The 21,367-nt window shown below is 37.9% G+C and overlaps 2 protein-coding genes across 2 annotated transcripts; both read right to left on the bottom strand.

Annotated features, from left to right (window-relative positions):
- Positions 1-7,483: 7,483 nt before the first annotated feature.
- Positions 7,484-13,272, bottom strand: LOC122967218 (keratin, type I cytoskeletal 50 kDa-like). The gene is made up of 7 exons (XM_044331745.1): positions 12,234-13,272; positions 10,737-10,819; positions 10,478-10,634; positions 10,239-10,400; positions 9,464-9,589; positions 8,263-8,483; positions 7,484-7,662 (listed from the first exon to the last, which is right to left on the bottom strand). Exons 1-7 carry the CDS (start codon positions 12,633-12,635, stop codon positions 7,572-7,574), a joined length of 1,242 nt encoding a protein of 413 aa, XP_044187680.1. The 5' UTR covers positions 12,636-13,272; the 3' UTR covers positions 7,484-7,571.
- Positions 13,273-17,259: 3,987 nt separating this feature from the next.
- On the bottom strand, positions 17,260-21,367 carry LOC122967736 (keratin, type I cytoskeletal 13-like). The gene is made up of 7 exons (XM_044332525.1): positions 20,896-21,367; positions 20,096-20,178; positions 19,666-19,822; positions 19,200-19,361; positions 18,440-18,565; positions 18,134-18,354; positions 17,260-17,426 (listed from the first exon to the last, which is right to left on the bottom strand). The coding sequence occupies exons 1-7, from the start codon at positions 21,292-21,294 to the stop codon at positions 17,333-17,335; spliced, it is 1,242 nt and encodes a 413-aa protein (XP_044188460.1). The 5' UTR covers positions 21,295-21,367; the 3' UTR covers positions 17,260-17,332.

Below are 21,367 nucleotides of genomic sequence, written 5' to 3'. Positions count from 1 at the left end.
TGTGGGGGTTACCTACATGAGTGAGTTTGGTGTGTGAATATCGTGAGTTGGGGCTTATTTGTGTTATCTGTGTGAGATTCATCACAGCAAGTGGAAAACCATTTTTTAACAGTTTTAACAAGTATATGTTTGGTATTTTTTCCAATAAATAACTCAGTTATTTATTCAGTAGTTAATCACTACAGCTTTTGCATTCTGTCTGTATCTATCTCAGCATCATAATATCTGCCAGATGACTTATTGCTTTCAATCAATGACATGAAGCCGTTCTTCCCTGAAGCTGCTTGTAAACTGGTTTTAACCTTTAGGGCTGTTGGATCTTCTCCAGCTTCTAAATCCAAACATGTCAAAGTTAAGGTCAAAGGTAAAGAATATTAACACACACAAGGACTGTAAAGTGTCAATCTCGAAGATCTCCGTTTTGCACTCTTTGGCGGCACCGTGTGGCATCAAGCTGTAATTGCAGGTGTATTTTTGGACCTCACTCAGCCTCACTCCCAGATATCCAAACAGTGTCGCTGTGCGACCTCACGCTAGCACAAGTGAACTGAAAAGCAAGTCTGTTGCGTGAGGTCCTGCTTCTCTCTCTGGCGCATCAACCACTGCTGAGTGATGGAAAACACGTCACTAACTGCTCTGCTTGTGATTTGAATGCATGGCGGGAAAGTCGCCACCGACACCCGGTTCATTTTGATCATAATACTGCGAATGCAAGAACTTTCATCGGGGGGTCATAGGCTTGATCACTATTCTGTTACTTCATTTGGTGATAGATAGTGACTTAACATTTATTTAAATGAAAATCTTAGAGATTATAACTTTAAGGAACAGATAAATGGATCTTCATGGGAGGTTTTTACCTCCAGTGATGACAGATGAGGCTCACACTCAATCAAAACGAGTTACTTTATTTACAGACAATAAAAAGACTAAACATCTTTCAGCAGTATTACAAACATGCAGTATAGATGCCTCTTGAGTGATTTTGTTCATTTTTAATTTCCTTCTTTTATATTCTGATGTTCGGTGGTTGAAAACCAATGAGTCCATCTTTACCTTTAATCAGTGCTAGCTTGCAGTTCCTCTAATGGCCACTAGATGCTGCCAGAAAACTCTTAACTGTATTGAAGTGAACGAAAAAACCTACATCTTCTCTCTGGAGATACAAGGTCAGAATATGTTTTTATGTTCTCATTTACAGCTGCTCAAATAATTAGTCAGTCAGCAACTATTTTGATGTGAAAATGTCAAATATTTGCTGCTTGCAAATTCTAAAATATGATGATCTGATTTAATTTTCTTTGTCATACATGACAGTAAACTGAAAATTGTTTTATTTTGGACCGTTGTCATCTGAAGATGTCACCTTTCACTCTAAGAAATCATAACTGGCATTATGAACACTGAGAGGCACCCCGTCCTTTCACTGAAAATGGAGAAAGTGTTCAGTGTGTTCAGTCTCCTAAAGAAACTAACAGACTTTTGAATGGGACAGCGAACCCTCTCACCCACCCACACAATCAGTCTCTTAGCCACACTTTTCAGTTACTCCCTGAGTTAGTCTTGGTTACTCATAGTGACTCAGTCACTCAGTCACTTTCTTAGTCAGTCATTCGCTCCTTACAAACTTTTGTAAATACACATTTGGACAGTCTGGTTACAACTTGCATTAGAGGGACATTAATTAGGGTTTTTAATGGAAAATGCCAATTTTAAAAAACAAACAGGCACTGATATTAGATGCAGTTATTTGGTTACAATAATGTGGTGAGCATTAGTACATGACAACGATTATAGATGTACTGTACCAAACCATCAGATTCTTAGATTACAGACATACACCCACTAAAGCTGTCCCATTGTTCTTTAACCATATCATTTTTCCAGTTCAATCGTCCCAGCATTTTTGACATGCAACAGTTAGAGGAGAATGTTGATATATTTCTGTCTTTATTTGTGTACAATGTTCAGACAGACTACACTACTTGTTTGAATATTTACATTTTAAATTACTTTTGAATGTTTAGCTTCCTGAATAATCTCCATGCTTTGTTCTATTACTTCATAATTGTGTACAAATGTTTAGCATCATTTATTTATAATGTTAATAAAGTGAGACATGATTTGAAAGAAACACTTTGAAGTTGTATAATTTGTCTTAACATTTGAAGTCACAATTCAAATGGCTGTTTATTCACTGTTGTAAATACTGTCTGAATAATTATGTCAAGTAACAAGGTTTGTGGAAAAAATATTGAAAATTTAAACTCACTGTTAGCAGTCAGTTAATTTAACACAGTGGTCCGAACTGATGTTTCTTCTGCGCTTATTTTATTGCTCTACTAGTGTCTTTGACAAACCAAATCTACTCAACAGTGACATGTTCCATCTTTGGTTAAAGCATGTCTCAGGTTAAAAAAATGAATATATTCCTGCACTACCTTCTAACCTTTGTATCCAGGCAGGCACGTGGCATGTTTGCAACAAGGTGGTTGACTAAAAACATATATACAACTAACTGCATCATTGTTTTATGTCCCAGAGAACCACATGCTAGAGGACGTGAATAAGTGTCATCGCTCTGCAGGAGAAAGATGTTGACGGTTTGGATCGCACTGCTGGGGCTATTCAAGGCCGTGCTGCCAGAGTTTTCCACCCGATCACCTCTGAAATGGATAATTATGAACCTGGAGTCTACACAGACAAGGTACTGGAGGCCACCAAGCTCCAAGCTCCTGCAAGTGATTTGACTAGTTGTTGAGTATTCAGATGTTGTTGTTGTTCATTGAAACTCACTGTAGTCCTCACTGTTAGTAGTCAGTTACACAATAGTGTGTCAAGCAGTATGTCGTACATTGTGCTGTTTACGGTAAAAATCTGTAAGTATGCCACTTGTGAAAAGTTCAAATTAACAGTAATACACAAGTTACTGTTAATTTACACTGCTTGTGACAGTGTTTTGCTGTAAAAGTAGAAAATAACAGTTTTATGCTCTATTTATAAAGGCACCTACAAACTGAATTTCAGCATGACACTGATTTCTGTTTCTGCAGTATAATGGTGAGTATAATGGCATATCCTGGGGTCGTGCGGTGTACGGGGCACAGGAAATTGCTCTTAAAAACAGTATCTTTTTCATTTTATAGTTCTTTACATAGGTCTAGAATGGCAAATTCTGGGGTTGTGCGGTGTATGGAACACAGAATCTTGCCTTTTTAGCAACTAGTTTTCTACAAAATCTTAATCTACAAATTAGGCTCTCTCAGATAGCATGCATTTCCTGGGGTCGTGCGGTGTATGGGGCATAGGAAATTGCCTTAAAAACCACTACTTTTGCTTAGTTTTTAGCTTGAAACCAGCAATTCCCGGGGTAGTGCGGTGTATGGAACACAGGCGACATAGGCTCCACAACCCGGTTTTAAAAGTCACAAGACCTAGGATCTTCAGACCTGACTGGCCAGGCTAGGTCAACCTAGCGGTGTTAACAAATAGCCTGCGGCAGTCAGGTGGTAAGTATGCAGCCCCCCTGTGTCCCGACTATAGGGCAGCACGCAGGGTGTGGTGGTCCAGGGCGGCAGGACCTTGACCTTTAAGGTTAAGACTTGAGACTTGCTTGTGACTTGCACATGTGTAACTTACTCCCACTTCTGATATTTGTGAACATGAACTACTTTCTCCCAAAGCCAAAAACCAGAGACGTAAGACTCAAATTTGTGATGCCATCCAGAATAAAGTCTGGAGCTGCTTCATATACAATGAATGTGAAACTAATTTTGTAGTAATTTTTTAATACCCAAATAAGCTTTATTCTATAGTAAACTTTCATATCTGAAACATAAAATGTAGCTGTATACAAGGCTTGGGCAATGTCTACAGAATTACTGTGTAAATCAAGCAGTAAAAGGTAATTTTATGATATATATATTCATATTAAACATCTTGAAATCTCATACATCTCAAATGGGGATCTGTATTGAATGGATTGCACAATATTGTAAAATGTCAGTAGAAAAACGTATATATTTATTCAGTGTCAGAGTTGATATAAAGGTACTTTTACATAGAACTTCTGGTTTTTGTACATTCAGAACTCCATATATTAATGTGAAATGTCTGTAGATATATTGGGGAGTTGCTTGCAATTACTGTCACATAATGTTTATATAAAGTAAACTCTATACATTAATGGTAAAAGCCTGTAAATATATTGGAGAGTTGATTTTAATTACTGTCAAAAATGTTTATATAATGTATAACCCATACATTTATGGGAAAAGCCTGTAAATATATTGGAGAGCTGCTTGAAATTACTGTTAAATAATGTTTATATAAAGTTAACCTCATACATTAATGGGGAAATGTATGTAGATATATTAGATAGTTGCTTTTAAATACTATCAAATAATGTTAGTAAAGTAATAATTATTAAAATTATGTTTTTGTAAACTATTATCACATGATCTTATTTTTTTGTACAGTATAAAACCAACATTTACCAGGGATCTACTGTAAATAGATTGAATAATCACATAAAATAAAACCTTAAAGCTCTCAAGATACCATTAATGGGTGTTAAAGGAGGGTAATTTGAATGTAATTTCACATAATTTTTCTGTGTTTACATCCAGAAATCTGTACTTTTAGGGGGAGTTCTCGTGGGTGGATTGGATAAGCCTATGAATTTACCAAAGATTACTGTATGAAAACAATTTAGATTAGATAATTTTGAGGTAGTTCTGCAATCTTCTGCAATCAAAGTAAATATCCGTATTTTTAAAATAAATCTCTGTAGAATAACTAAAGGTTTTTTACTGTTATTTGACGGTAAGTGTTTGGCAACTTTTGCTGCCAGACTTTTTACCTTTTTTTTTTTACGATTTTTTTTTACAGTGAAGACAAAACACGTATTTGATTAATCTGGAAAATAATCTGCACTTTAATCAATAATGAAAATAATCATTAGTTGAAGCCCTAGAGAGAAGTTTACATTCTACAATGAGCATGTTTGGGTTTTTTTTTACATGTAACATAAGTATGTTTTACGGTATTTGTAGACTCATTACACTTAAATAGAATTACTAAAACACTTCATCACAAATGTTTTCTCCCTGTCAGTGTAGCAAAAGCTGAAACATCATTTAGACATTAATGTGTACTGATTGTAAACACAGTTTTATGTAAGTGAACACCAAAACATGTGCATCCTTAAATTTAATGACATGTTAGAACATTTTCTACCCCGTTTAACATTTACAAAGTCTTTCTGAGGTTTTTTTCTTCTCCTCTCTCTCTCTGTTTTACCGCCCTCTGCAGTCCACAGAAGTGTACGACATCATCATCTTGTAAGTTTGCCTACAGCGCCACTGCTGGTCAAAAAAACGCCACTGCATCCTTCACTCTTAGACATTTTATCAGGTATTCACAAAACATCCTTTAAAAAAATGTATTTATTTATTTTCAAACATGAATGAGACAAGAAAGGAAGGAATCAAAGTATAAAATACACTGACACAATACCAGGATAGAGGTTTACTGCATGAAAGTTTATTGAAATAAATGAAAATATAAATGAACAGGATTAACTAGGCAGCACAAAGGTGCCGCTGCAGCAGAGAGGAGAGAGAGCGCTGAACAGACAGCTGCTTATAAGAGTCCAGCCTACAAGCCAGCACAGGTTTCTCCCTGCAGCTGCACCTGCGGACAGGAAACACCCACATAAAACAGGATGTAACACTGTCCCCTCGTAAAAATGGCACCCAAAATGTGACATTACTGCTAACTCTAACCCCATCTATTGATTAACCAAATTTGGATCCAAGCTGTGTTTTCATGAGTGTGGCAGTGACATGATAGTGACGGATGGTGATTGTTTGATGCTTTTTAATCAAAGAATACCAGCTTCACCTGTCTCCACTTTGTTTACCTTCGGTTAGGGTGCAGTACCTCGTTCGACCACACAGACCAACTCACATCTACCAGCTGTAACATCCCAGAGAGGCGCTGTTTCACTCATTTTAAAACCCAAGGAAAAGTAGTGAAAACAAATAAAAACATGTCTGTTATGTGACAAAACAAAATGAATCTTTTTTATTACAACAACACACTACAGCTTCCACTAAAATTGTGTTTTTTCTGCCTCTGTTTGTAGCTCAAGGGTGAGCGGACAGCACTGCAGTTTCTGTCTTCTGCCACCGGAGGGCAGCGTTCACCAACACAAGATCAACTGAACACCTGCAGCTCAGCTGATGTGTCACCACCTCTGATTTAAAATATACTGTCAGTTTATCATCGGTTAGTAAATGAAACAGGAGTATTCAGTCTGTTTAAATGTACATTTTGTCATTAGGCAGAAACTTTTATCCAAAACAATCCAAAGTGTCAGAGGACAGTGACTCAAAAAGAGCTGTTGTACACATTTCTGTAAAGTCTGTATTCAGTCTGAACTGTGGACTTTAGTTTAAGTTCATTTTTGTTTGTTACACTAACAACATCTAAGGCTTTTTCTTTCTTTTCTTTTTAAAAAAAAAACAACTTGTTTCATTGTGCTTTGAACAATTGAAACTAATGTAGCCTATATCATACCAACAGAGAAGGTGAATACAGCGATGAACTGAAAAATGGTATATAATAATACTAAATAAAATAATATATAGAATAACATGAAAAGGAAATGAATAAAGGGAGGAACTGATTGATCTAACCTGCAGATATCGAACAGTTCAGACTCAGACTGTATAACTATATTGAGTTTCCATGATTTGTTTATTTATGCACATAAATACCTTCATGTTTTTGATGTACACTAAAAAACAGGAGCATGTATTTTATTTTTCTAATTTTTCACTTTTATCATTTTTGTTTGAAGGTTTTTTTTCTGCTATTTTTGTCTTTATTCCTCTTTTCTATTTCAATCTTGTATCTATTTTTTCCTTCTGTCAGCTTTTCTTCTTCTATATTTACCTTCATTTTTTCCTTCTTTGTTTTTTCATTTTATGTGATTATTATTATTATTATTATTATTATTATTATTATTATATTGCTTTACTTTGCAGTTGTTGTGAAGACTCTGCCTGACATTGAATAAATATGTAAAATGGTTATTTCTTTATCTCACTTTCTTTTCTTTATTCCTCTTTTTCTATTTTATTTATTTTATTTTCCTTTTTTCTCTATTTGTTTTTTTAATCTTTTATTTTTTTCTTTTCCTTTTCCTCCCTTCTGTTTTTTATGTTCTTTCCCTTTTTTGTTTCTTTTCCTCTTTTTCTACTTTTCTACTTTCTAATTCTATATATGTTGTCATCATAGATGAATAATTGATAAATGCTGAGTCATTATTGTGGAGAAACTGTGTGAATAGCGATTTTACTATTTTCCTCCTTCATTTCATATCCAGCCTGGAAATGATGCAGATGAAAATATTTACTTTAGATTCTTTTCCTTAAATTGACTCTAATAATAAAATTAAACAGACAAGAAGCAGAAACAATGTCAGACTTCATTTTTATTGAAGCAGCTCAGACACTTTACAGGATCTGCTCGGTGGTGGTTTATATTTGTGGTTATTTTGGTGTCTAGTTGCTGCTGCTGCTGATCACGTTTCCAGACGAATCCACTTCCTGCACGATGGTCACCACCCGGGTGGTCTTTGTGGTGGTGATTTTGCTGAAAAACCAAAAAAAACATCAGCTTTGTTTTGTTTTTAATCTCTAATCTCTGTTTCTATTCCACATGTCTGATTAAACTTAAAAAAAACTGAACATTTTTATTCCATTTTATATATTTTTTTCTGTGTCTTGCATCTACAGCTCCTGATATAATCAGCAATTTATACTTATATGTATGAAAATAAATAATAGAAATAATAGAAGTTTATTTAAATTTTGACTAAATCTTTAAATTTAATTACAGCACATAAACTTAAGCTTCAGTTACACATTTCTCTTTATTATGAAAATCTGTTATTTTACTTTGGTGCACTTAATAAACAAAAATCAATCTGTGATTTTGTTACAGGATGTTGTGGCCTCTTGGGGTGCTGTTGGCTGATACTGATAATTATCAAGACTAAAAAGACAAGTGTACCCAAGTTCAGACTCCCAAAATGATAAATCAATATTAAGAGATGTTATAATAATGAATAAAAATGTGTAACCCTGAAGCTAAAGATTATTCAGGACCTTAAAGAATCAGTCTGGTGTTATTCTATATGTTTCTTATTCTACATAAAGTTTAGTTGGGAGTGAGTTTTAAAGTCTTAACTACCTCTCGGTCTCTCCGTCCAGCAGCCTCCTGTACTCGGCGATCTCCAGCTCCAGTCGGGTCTTGATGTCCAGCAGCTCGGCGAACAGGACCTTCTGCTTCTCCAGGTCACACCTCAGCTGGGCCAGCTGCTCCTCCAGAGCCGCCACCTGCCTCTGGTAACCTGCTAGCATGGCGGCGTAGCGGCTGTTGGTCTCCGCCAGACTCGCCTCCACAGCTCCTTTCTGTTGGGGAGGAGATGGTGAAGTCAACAACACGACCCCAGTCTTTACAGGTTTGATTTCTTTATTCGCCGCTTCAGTCGTTGACAATATTTTAGATTTGCGAGATTTTGAAATGAAGCAGTTAAACCTCTTCTGATTCAACATGTCAATGAGCTCAAATTAAGACTTTCAGAGTAAAAGTTTTAGTTTAAAATATTAAAAAATGAACCAAAATTATCAACAGAATGTGAAGAAATACTAAAATGAAACCTTCCCTGACTTTTACAGTTGCCTAAAACAGCCTGTAGACTGATTTCTATGTAAAGGACTCGGGAAGGTTTTGATGGGAAGAGTGCCTTGCCTCTCTCCAGTCCTCCTACAGCGCCAACACTAACTAACGTTAGCTTAGAAATGGAGTCCGCTAATGTCTGACCATGAGCTGGCTTTCTTCCTGTTGGACAGGGAAGCTGATTGTTGTGATATTGTGGTTTTAGCTCGCTAATGTTTGCACTGCTGTTCACTTAACGGCCACCGGTGTCACTAATGAGAAGGAATTTGTGATTCTTCCGTATTGCACCTTTAAAGGAAAATAGAGTAGAACAAATATTTCATAACAACCTTCTTCTTTCTAGTCTTGTAACCCATTAAAGCAGTGGTTCCCAACATGGGGGGTCAGGACCCTCTAAAGGGTCGCAAGATGAACAAATTAAGCAATAAATTTACAAACTTGTGGGTTTTTTTGTTTTTTTTTAAATAATTCTATAAAAGTTGTGCTCTTGTGAGATATTATTGACATATTCACAGTTTGAAATGTGAAAGTTGTCACGTAGTTGGCATGTAGTGTAAAGCGCAATAAGTAGTCAGTAAAACTAGAAAAGTGCTATATACTTGGTAATAAAGTCACAAAATGCAGCCAGAAAACTTCAAGAAATAACTACAAAATCTTTCAAAAAAATCTTCTGCCAAAAGTTGAGATAAATGTGTGTTCTGTGTTTTCTTACCTTGCTGATCTGAGCCTGCAGTTTGATCTCCAGAGTCTGGACGGTTCGTCGGATCTCTCCGATCTCAGACTTGGATGTCTGCAGAGTCTCGGTGCTCATCGCCACCTCTTTGTTCAGCTCAGCAGTCTGTGGAGTCACAAGTATTGATATTATTACTGTTATTGACTAAATATCAGCGTATCAGACAGTAGAGAAACGCAGAGATATCTGCTAAACAACTCGGGAAAGGAGAGAAAACGTAACATACGTTTTTTTTGGTTTAATATGAAGGAAAGTTGTGACGTCTCAACCCGCAAGTCTATCTTTAACTTTAGTGAGATATAATACATATCTCTATATCTTCCACTACTAGCTTACAGTTCTTCTAACAGCCACTAGATGCTGCTAGAAAACTCTTAACTGTATTGAAGTGAACAGGAAATCCCCTGACTTCTCTCTGGAAACATTGAGTCAGAATATGTTTTATATTCTCATTTAGAGCTGCAATGATTAGTCAATTAATCAATTATTCAATAAACAGAAAAATAATCAACTTTTTTCATAATTTCAAAAAAAATTTCAGACAGTAAACTGAATATTTTGGATTTCAGACTGATGGAACAAAACAAGACATTAATTAATGTGTTTTATGGTTTGAATCTGTTTGTTAGTTTGGTGAATATGTGGAATTGTGAGTTATGTGAATTAACACAAAATAAAACCAAACTAAACAAAAACATTTTGGTTCAAAGACAGATATATTCCAGGGTCTCAGTAAAGAGTTTCTGAGGCTCACCTTGGCTTGGAACCAGGTCTCCAGGTCTTTTTGGTTCTTGGCGGTGACGGTCTCGTAGTGTTCTCTGATTCCAGCCATGACGGTGGACAGATCCTCCTGAGGAGCGGCGTCCACCTCCACGTTCACCTGACCGCTCATCTGAGCGCGCAGAGTCAGCAGATCCTGCAGGACGACACCAGTTACACTTTTGTCTTTTTAAAGAAATATCTTTTCATTTTTCCTGCTGTCATTAGTCTCACCTCCTCGTGGTTCCTCTTCAGCTGGATGAGCTCCTCTCTCAAACCTTCCAGCTGCATCTCAAGGTCGGCGCGCCTCAGAGTCAGCTCGTCCAGGAGTCTCTTCAGCCCGCCGATGTCGGCCTCCACCGCCTGACGCATGGCCAGCTCATTATCATACCTGAAAACACACCAGAATGTTCTCAGAAAAAGTATTCTGACTGTTTCCTCCTGTCCTGATCCCTTTTATCTGAAGTTGAAGGAAATGAAGATTTTCACTTACTTGACTTTGAAGTCGTCAGTGGCGAGCTTGGCGTTGTCGATGGCGAGGACGAGGGCGGCGTTTCCACGAGAAGCACAGTTGATCTGAGCAGAGGAAAGAAGAAAAAATTGTAAATAATTTCAGTTTTGGTAAAAACCTTCATTAGCTGGGTCTTGTTTGCTTTCTTAAAGTTTGTTTAAACAAAAAAAATTAAAATTAAAGGATTAGATTATGCTTTTATTGTACTGTTTTATGTTTTCATTTTAAGATTTAACCTCTTAATGTACATATCAACAGGTTGATGTAATTCTGACTGTTTTCATTTATAAATGTAGTTTTGTAGCCCATAAATGTAATGTTAATGTTAATATGCAGTGGTGGGTGGGGCTTTGGGAACCCTAAAAGTCCCCTGATGTAAAAGTGTGGTGGTGTTAAAGATGTCAAACGTAAGACTTAAAAGCTAAAACTTAACTTAGAAACCTTATAAAAAAACTAAAAGTTGTAAAGCTGTAAAGCTAAAGTAAATTTGTAAATCGTCTTTTTCTGGCAAAATGACAAACTATTCACTGGTGTCAGTTTCTCTGTTTTCAAAATTCACTTGGAAAAATAGAAGAAACTTAAAATCTTAAACTTAAGAAATTTAAACTTAAAAGATAAAAATTAAAAATTAAAAAATAAAATGTTAGAAAATACCTAAACTAAAACACATAAAACACATAAGACAAAAAAAACTAACTATAAAACAAAAAGTTATAAAATTTAAAAACATAATAATTATAATATAATAATGATTATTACTATTAATAATAATGATAATAATATAATATAGAAAAAACAAAGACCAAAGACACACAGCAGGCAGTCTGCTTTGTTTCAGGTTACGTCACACAGGTGATATAACAGCCCACGCCCCCCCATCCTCCCCACCCACCCACCCCCCCCACCCCACCCCTCCCCTCCAGGTAATAGACAGGTTTCTTTGTTTCCACGTCCCTGCTCATGTTGAAACATGTTTTGCAATGCAAAGAACCTCTACAGCAAATATTCAGAGTACATATTTACACAGTCACTTCACAGACGAGAAGAAAACCAAACATATCTCAAGACAATTAATAACCTTCAGACGTGATCGCCTGTTTAATTCAAAAAATCTTAGAGGGATTTTTTTTAGCCAATATCAAACGTTAAAAGTTAAAAATCTTCACATGCAGAGATGATCTCAACCTGATTCAAAAACAATTCACCTTGTTTTTAAGATTTTGTAGAAATTAGTGTTTATACCTCGACAGAAGACACATTTCTGCAGGAGAATAAAGAAAAAACTAGAAAACTGATGCAAACAGGCTGAACTCACATTGTTTTTCACTTGTTTTAAGAATATAAACTCAAAACTTCTTTGGTTGAGATGGTTTCATAATAACATTTGACGTTTTTAAACAAAGCGTCTTTGAAAAGCACTCTAAATAAAATGTATTACTATAATTATCATTTTTATTAAAGCTGCAGGTTTGTTCTCACCTGTTCCTGCAGGTCTTTGATGCGGATCCTGTAGGCGGTGCAGTCGTGGGTTTCAGGTTTGGTTCTACTCTCCAGGAAGTTCCTGATCTTCACCTCCAGGTCGGCGTTGGCCTTCTCCAGGCTGCGCACCTTCTCCAGGTAGGAGGCCAGGCGGTCGTTCAGGTTCTGCATGGTGGCCTTCTCGCTGGCTGAGATGTCGATGACGTTGACGGCATCGGCCAGGTCAAAGCCAGCAGAGGAGGAGTAGGTGGAGGAGGCCTTGGAGACACGGACTCCGGATCCTCCAGCTCCTCCATACACGCTGCCGCCTCCCATGCCGCTCACCCGGCGGGAAGAGGAGGTGGAGGGCGCCATCAAGGTGGAGCTCCTCATGTAGCTGCTGCGGCTGGAGAAGGAGGACATGGCTAAGGGTCGGCTGATGGTCGGCTCTGAGCGGAGAGTGAAGAGCTGCTGGGACGGCGGCTCCTTTTATGCCTGTGATGAGGCAGGCGGTCGGTCAGGTTGGGAGGCCAAACATGCTCGCAGCATCGCCAGGGGCCCCCGACACCAAACAGGTCGGGGCTGAACAGGTGAGGTCCAGCTGGTCGGGTGGGTTCACACATGACACTTTTTCCAGTCCCTGTCCACCAGGGGAGACTCCCGGGGCCCCTGTCCCTCCAGATGTCGTCTCATAGGGGCCCGGCAGCTGCTTGGACAGGCTTCATCACCCGATGGACCGGTTCTGTCAGTCCAAACATCCAGTCACGCCTCCAGTGCCTCACAGGCCTGTCCACACCGAGGGGAGGAGGAGGAAGTCTCAGAGGTTTAGATTCAAACTCATTGATGTTTTTACACAAATATTTAAACGATGAAACATGAAACTATCACAAAAAGATACAAAACTCAGAGAGCAACCTGTCTGGCTCTCCTCAAAGATCAAATATTTGTTCAAGCTGCAAGCAAAGACTGACTTCTACCTCTAAGATTCACTAGTGGTCTTCATCATCATTTATTTGTACAAATAACAAGACACACAAAAACAATAATGCATTAAAGGAGTGAAAAGGGATTGTGTCTTTGAGATAAAACAATAAAACACATTCATGCTGTGTTTCCTTTGTTCAAACATCCACCTGCTGCTGTAAAGATGCAACTAACAAAATATATGAAACATTTGATGTCACAGTCACAACTTTTTATTTATTATGTTTGAGTTCAATTTACGCCTGAGTGTAAAACAGCAGCTTCAAAATGCATTTATTAGACTTCAAATATGACCAATCAGAATGAAACTGACCATAACTATGAGCTCATAAAAGTGCAACACAAACCGTAAATCAGACACCACGAAACTGTCTGATTCCAGTTATTTACAACTTCACCAAAACCAATAAATAACCAGAAACACTCAGGAGAGTGAAATGCAACCAAACCTGCACACATGGACGAATGCAACAAATACAAAGAGAGATTAAAGTCAAACAACAGAACTATTTATTCATATGTTGATTGACACAGAGAAAAAAAACACACCTGACACCAGAAAATAGTCAGAAACAGGTTGAACTGGCTTTTTTTTCACTTGTTTACAGAAAACAAGACTTTTAGGGCTCAATAAGAGACAACAATAACTCAATTACTTGAAGCTCAATTACTGAGTGTAGTTAATTACATACAGGCTGATATTTCTCATTATTACCAATCACCACTTCTTCATGTGACAGATCCGTTCATTGGCTTTATTTGCCCTAAATTGAGTCTTGCAGGCAGATCAAATTGGCCAAGATTACAGAAACACTGATGTAATGAATCCAAAGTCCCCCCACAAAACCAAACCCGCCTCAGGAAACAAACCAAACTATGTACACATGTCTGGAAAAATTACAAAATGTCACATTTTATTTATTCATTTAACATTTATCTCCTAATGTTATGGACTCTACCTTCAATTGTTTCTTTCATTTAATTAATCAATCCTCTTTCAATGAGTTTATTTCATTTATCCTTTTCTTTAGACAGATATTTTAAATTTTGTCTTGTGTTTTTTTGCCCTTAGTTCAGTCTCACAGGAGGATCAGACTGGCCAAGATTATAGAAACAACAAAAAGTTAATTTATTAGACTTTTGAAGGTGTCAGATTTGAAGGCTCAACCAGATAAAACCAGAGAAGACAGTCAGGTTTTTGGGTGAAATTTGATTGACAGTAAGATAAACCAATCAATCGGATCAGTGGATCAACTGCATTCTGGTGACAGAGCCTGTCAGTAAACACCACAGTGTTCAGAGCAGCAGGTGTGGTTGTGTTCAGTGTTTGATCATATTATTTAGATGAGATTTCAGTAGTTTTTCCTCCTGATGGTTAGTTCTAGTTTTAATCTACCAGTATTTAGCTGTTTGGTGAGAATTAGGAAACACTATGTGCACCTCAGGTTACACAGGTAGGCAGTAGGGATGTGCCCGAATGCAAATACATTATTCTGCAAAGCACAAATAGTGAGGTTTTTACGAATATTTGTTTCATACAAGTATTTTAAAAATTATTTGTTTGCGGTAAAAAAAAAAAACATGTCAAATACCAGCGCACAGGTCGGTTACATCACCATCTCAGTCTCTGTCCTCTGCTTGGCTGTTACGTGAGGGGAGTCACATCCACCTGCTACATGATGCACATTTCCAGAGTTGGGGGTGTTCTGCAGAGATAATGCTGAGCCTTCTGACATACGTTTCATGAACAATTTCTAAAATTAAAAGGCTAATAAAAACAAAAACAGGATTTTAAGCCTCTTTCCACCTTTATTCGAATACAAATACAATACAAATAATTTTGCTGCCTCAACAAATACAGATACAAATACAAATACTGGACTTTCTGCACATCCCTAGTAGGCAAGCAGGTGAAGGACCAGCATGCACCCGGGAGGGTCTGTGGTTTTTAACCAGAGCAGAGAGGCAGCAGGTGTTCTTTGTTCCTTTGTTTGCAGTTGATAAATAAACCTCAAGATAAACGATAAACTCTTTGTTTGCATTTCTTTTACCTGCGTACATCAAATCTCCCATGATGCATTAGTGGTCCTCTGATTCTCAGTTTGATTATGATCACTAACAAATGGTCACTACAATCTTATTTGTTCACATTTTTTCTATTTTCTCTATTATTCTATTCTCTATTTTCTTTTGTAAATCTAATTATTTCATCCATGAGTGTTAATTTCCTTGTTGTTTTATCTGCTCTCGTGTCTGTAAAGCATTTTGTAAACTTGCTTTTGAATAGAGCTTTATAAATAAAGATTATTATTATGCTGCCAGAGTCTAAACTCAACTATAAAACTGTTTAATGATGCTGTATGAGCAGATATTATGATGCAAGACAATATATTTTAGAAAAAAAATGAAATATTTTATTTTGTCAGTGAACATTTTACATTTTTGCAACTTTCTAGATAAGTTAATTAATATTTTCTCCTTATGTCTACAGAAAATATAATCCATGTTTTCTGCAAAACATATATGCTGTTGCAGTTTAGTTGTATATAACCCTCATTTCTAGTAGACAGGGTTGCCATGTGAGCACAATGTAAACTGAAACAACAAGGAGCTACTAAATCCAATAATGATGCACCTGATCTGACAGATGTCCTCAGGTCGAGTTTTAACTTCACTTTTATGTTGCAGGAATGTGAACTGATCACATCAGCCTGGACTGTCTGGCTTCAGGAAACTCAGCAAGGTTTATAAAATTAGATTTCATTCAGGTCAGTGGTGGAAGAAGTATTCAGATACTTTTCTGCAGTAAAAGTACCAATACAGCATGTAAAAATACTCCATTACAAGTAAAAGTCCTGCATAAAAAATCCTCCTACAGTAAAAGTACATAAGTATTATGAGCTTGATGTAGTTAAAGTATTGCAGTAAAAGTACATAAGTATTATGAGCTTGATGTAGTTAAAGTATTGCAGTAAAAGTACATAAGTATTATGAGCTTGATGTAGTTAAAGTATTGCAGTAAAAGTACATAAGTATTATGAGCTTGATGTAGTTAAAGTATTGCAGTAAAAGTACATAAGTATTATGAGCTTGATGTAGTTAAAGTATTGCAGTAAAAGTAGTGGTTTGGTCCCTCTGACTGATATATTATTATATATGACATCATTAGATTATTAATAGTGAAGCATCAGTGTTAGAGCAGCATGTTACTGTTGTAGCTGCTGGAGGTGGAGCTAGTTTACACTACTTTATATACAGTTAGCTAGTTTAGTCCAGTGGTTCCCAACCTAGGGGTCGGGCCCCTCCAAAGGGTCAGCAGATAAATCTGAGGGGTGGTGAGATGATTAATGGGAGAGGAAAGAAGAAAAAACAAAGTTCTGATACACAAATCTGTTTTCAGTTTTTGGACTTTTTCTCTAATCTTTGATTTTTGCTGAAATATTGGATCATTTGAACATTTATTGAAATGAAAGCATGTGAGAAGTTTAGAGGGAAAAATCACTATTTGGTGGAGCTGTTAACAACTCATAGACATGTGAAATGTGACCCCGACTACACACTGCTTTTTGTAAGACGTCAAAAGACAAAAAGGTTGGAAACCACTGGTTTCATCTTTAACAATGTGTTGTATTTTAAAAGCTTGTTATATTATCCATTGTGTCAAATCTTCATCTGAAAAGTAACTTTATTCAATTTAAGCTGTCAAATAAATGTAGTGGAGTAGAAAGTACAATATTTCCCTCTGAAATGTAGAAAGTAGCATCACATGGAAATACTCAAGTCAAGTACAAATACCTCCAGTACTTGTACTTGTACTTAAGTACAAGTACAAGTACTGGACTTCCTCTAACTTCTCTCATGATGTTTCAGCTTTTTCTACACTGAAAAGTTTTGTGATGAAATGCTGAATCTTATACTTTGATTTGACTATCAAAATAGTTGCATTTTTACTCATTTTCTGTCAATCGACTAATTGATTAGAACATGATCTCAGGACTGTTTGATACACATTCATACACACTCACACATAACATTCAGAAACACAGTAAAACACAGCCGTGTGTCAGTTCATCAGAGGTGTTTTATTTGTGGATTTCTGAGAACGGATGGCGGCATGTTGACAGATGTTTGGCGTCTCACTCTGTCTGCTGAGCTTCAGAGCTGTCCTCCTCGTCACTGATCTCCTTGGTGACGATCAGCACCTTGCGGGTCGTGCTGGAGGTTGGTGGGCTGCATGGAAAACATAGAAACAGTCCTGTTACCTTCCAGTCCTCTGCTGAACACAAAACAATGCTACTTACAGTCAGTGCTGCCAAACAGCGTCTTTTGTAATTACGAGTTTTGTAAATAGTGTTTGCATCAACATCCAAGTCACAATAACCACTGGGAAACTCAGATATATCCAACTTTGCACTTACTAAGGAAGTGCCTGAAAACCAAACAAACATGGATGCTTCACATGAGCCAAAAACCAACATTTAGTGTAATAAAACTCAAATGTAACTGATAAAGTGTTATATTGTCAGTACACAGTGTTGTAATCTTCACATGACCAACTCTGTAATCATAATAATCGTCTTGGTGATGTGAAAATGTTTAATGTTAAATGTAACATTCTTTAAAAGACTTTTAATTTTATTTATTTATGATTTCTGTCATTTTTAACAGGAGACCACAGGCAGTACACCTTTTCCCTAACTGTTTGTGCTAACTGTGCTACTTTTTGTCAGTCTATGGACTCATAAATGTTTGTATGTTATGTTGTTACGTTTCATTTATTTATTATTTTGCTGGTGGAGATGAACCTCCATAATGAATCTGCTGAAACAGAAGTTATTCATTTATTTTCACAAGATGTTTCTTGACCAGCTGATACCTGACATTTGATGGAATCCCAGTATCATCCCTGTTCGGACTGGTTTGACTGGTCCACTCACCTGAACAGCTCTCCATCCAGCAGCCTCCTGTACTCGGCGATCTCCATCTCCAGCCTGGTCTTCATGTCCAGCAGCAACTGGTACTCGTGTCGCTGCCGTTCCAGGTCGGCTCTCAGCTGGGCCAGCTGCTCCTCCAGAGCGCCCACCTGCCTCTGGTAGCCCGCCAGCATGTTGGCGTACCTGGCCTGGGTGTCGGCGAGGGTTCCTTCAAGAGACGCTTTCTGAAGTGGAGTGAAAACAGTATTTAAAGGAGATTTAGTCTCAGAAAATTTACAAGAAAAAAACCCAGAAATGTTAGAAACCCACCATGCTGAGCTGTGCTTGGAGCTCGATCTCCAGACCCTGCAGCGTGCGTTTGACCTCTGTGACCTCAGAGCGCGATGATTGGAGCGACTCGGTGCTCACAGCGACCTCCTTGTTGATCTCATCTGACTGTAGAACAACAAAATAAATAAATAAATAAATAAATAAAAAACCTCAGAAATCATGTCAAAGTGTGTTTTAAAATCCACAGGTATGCAGACGACACTCTACTGTTTGTTTGCTTGATTTCACACATTTCTTTGTTTTTATATTTCTGTACTATTTATTGTACTTTTTTATGTTATGTGAGGAAGGCCAGAGTGTTTTAAAATCAACATGTATTCAGACGCCACACTGTTTGTTCACTTTCTTTCACACATTTACTTGTTTTTATTAAATCAGTCAACTTATTAAACTTAATATATGCTTACTTTGTTTTTAATTTACCCTTTACTGACTAAATATATTATTTTTTATGTTTTTTATGCCTTCCTTTCTTGTTTTTAATGGGACAGGAATCTGCAGTGCTAGCCTGCAGATCCTCCAACAGCCACTAGATGTTGCTAGAAAATGCTTAACTATATTGAAGTGAATGGGAAAACCCCCGACTCTTTTGCTAATGTCATTTCTTCTACTTTGTTTCTCGGCAATGACTCAGACAATTGTGTCATTATTAAAAACATTTTAACTTAAAGAATTTCTGGGTGTGTTTGCTTTGCTTTTAATAAAGAGTTTCTGACATCAGAGGGTTTATAAAACTCACCTTGGCCTGGAACCAGGTTTCCAGGTCTCTGCGGTTCTTTGTGGCGACAGTCTCGTAGTGTTCTCTGATTCCAGCCATGACATTGGACAGATCCTGCTGAGGAGCGGCATCCACCTCCACGTTCACCTGACCGCTCATCTGAGAGCGCAGAGCCAGCAGGTCCTGCAGGACAAAAAATTAGTCAATCAACTAGTTTGAAAAGTTGTTTTATCAAGACACAATTATACATTTTTGTTTTTAAATTTAAATTCTTTGGGGTTTTCTGTCTGCTCTGTAACATCAGCTATTTGTAAACATGACTTTGGACTGGATTGGCGCTTTTTGGACGTATTGTAGACTAAATTGATAATAATAATAATAATAATAATAATAAGCATAGACTTACAGATAAATAAAATATGTTTTAACCCTAATCAAGATACTGTTTTCTCATTTTATCGTTATTTGTTTGCAGCGGCATGCCCACCTCCTCGTGGTTTTTCTTCAGATGGATCAGTTCCTCCCTCAGTGATTCGATCTGCATCTCCAGGTCAGACCTGCCCAGCGTCAGCTCGTCCAGGACCCTCTTCAGCCCAGCAATGTCAGCCTCCACGCCCTGACGCAATGCCAGCTCGTTCTCAAACCTGCACAACAACCAGCAGCATTAATCACATCAGCTGCTTCATCCAAAAACTGGAAACTGCTGGGACTTATCTACTAACTACAGTAAGATGAGAGGACGTTTTGTAGTTTGGGGGAGAGTATCACTAATTCTGAGGATTATTTATTTGTTCTGGTGGAGGTCAGAGTTGTAGCAGCGTTAGCAAACACAGAGATATGTTTGGGTGACACTTGTATGCTCTCATGTTAGAGCTCAAGTTGTTTGTGACATAAAAGTTCAGTGCTTGTTTACTCACTTGACCCTAAAGTCATCTGCAGCCAGTTTAGCGTTGTCAACGGCAAGATAGAGTGATCCGTTTGTACGGGTGGCATCAAGGATCTGAAACACAGAAGTAGTACAGAATGTACAGAATTTTATCCACTGGTCTCATCAGAGTATCTAAACTTAGTTTCTTGTACAGAGGCTCAAAGACAGTTTTAGTTTTTAATTGATGAGGATTTTTCAAAATTTCATCTGATCCAGGAACTCTATTCTTGACTAAAACTAGGAAGGAAAAAGAAACTTCATTTGGGTTGATTAGTTGCTGCCTGCTTTGCCCTGGTGTCCTATTTCAGTGTAGATAAGGTGTACAAAGGTACACAGGTACACAGGTACACAGGTACAAAGGTTCATCTGATTGAAAAACTATGCAAATAAAAGTCAAATTTCCCGTCATTGTTTCAGTGGTTTCTGTTCTCACATCATGCAAAACCAGCAGCATTTCACCTTCAGGTGGCCTCACTCTGATCTGGGTGTGGCTGCACCTGTATTCATCCTGCAAGAAAGCCTACATTATGTTTGTACTGCACACCTGGGTTTAGCCACGGGACTTTTCATGTCAGTGAGCTGCAGCTTGCTGAGGATGAAGCTTTTGTGTTGGGGAAGATTTATTTTCAGCTTTGTGTTCATACAAACAGAGCAGCTCAGATTCCAGCCAGCATTCTTGTCTGGATGTTTTCACATGATCTCAAGTTTCTGCTCTGTCTCTTGAGCCTCTGCTGTAACATAACATACAACCGAAACAAACCTGCATTCAGAATCAGAACTCAGACTCACCTGGTCTTGCAGGTCACAGATGACGGCCTTGTATGCGGTGCAGTCATGCCCCTCTGGTTTGGTCTTGCTCTCCAGGAACTGTCTGATCTTCAGCTCCAGCTCGGCGTTAGCATTCTCCAGGGTGCGCACCTTGTCCAAGTAGGAGGCCAAGCGGTCGTTCAGATTCTGCATGGTTGCCTTCTTGTTGTCAGAGATGTCGATGGCATCAGCCAGGTTGAAGCCACCGCTTCCAGAACCGGCAGCAGAAAAACCTGCACCAGCAGAGGAGAAGCTCCTGGGAGCACTCATGCTGGAGATGCGGACCCCGGAGCCTCCGGCGCCACCATACACACTGGGGGCCCTCATGGAGCCGAGGCGGTTTCCACTAGAGAAGCTGACAGAGCGAGTGTAGGAGGTCATGGTGGAGGAGGTGTGCCTGCTCTGGATGGAGAGGAGAGAATGCAGGAAAGGTTGAACTCGGCTCCTTTTATGC

Source organism: Thunnus albacares, chromosome 17, assembly GCF_914725855.1.
Source record: "Thunnus albacares chromosome 17, fThuAlb1.1, whole genome shotgun sequence".
NCBI lineage: Eukaryota > Metazoa > Chordata > Actinopteri > Scombriformes > Scombridae > Thunnus > Thunnus albacares.
The sequence above is the reverse complement of the archived record's forward strand: the minus strand, read 5'-3'. Positions and strand labels throughout refer to the sequence as shown.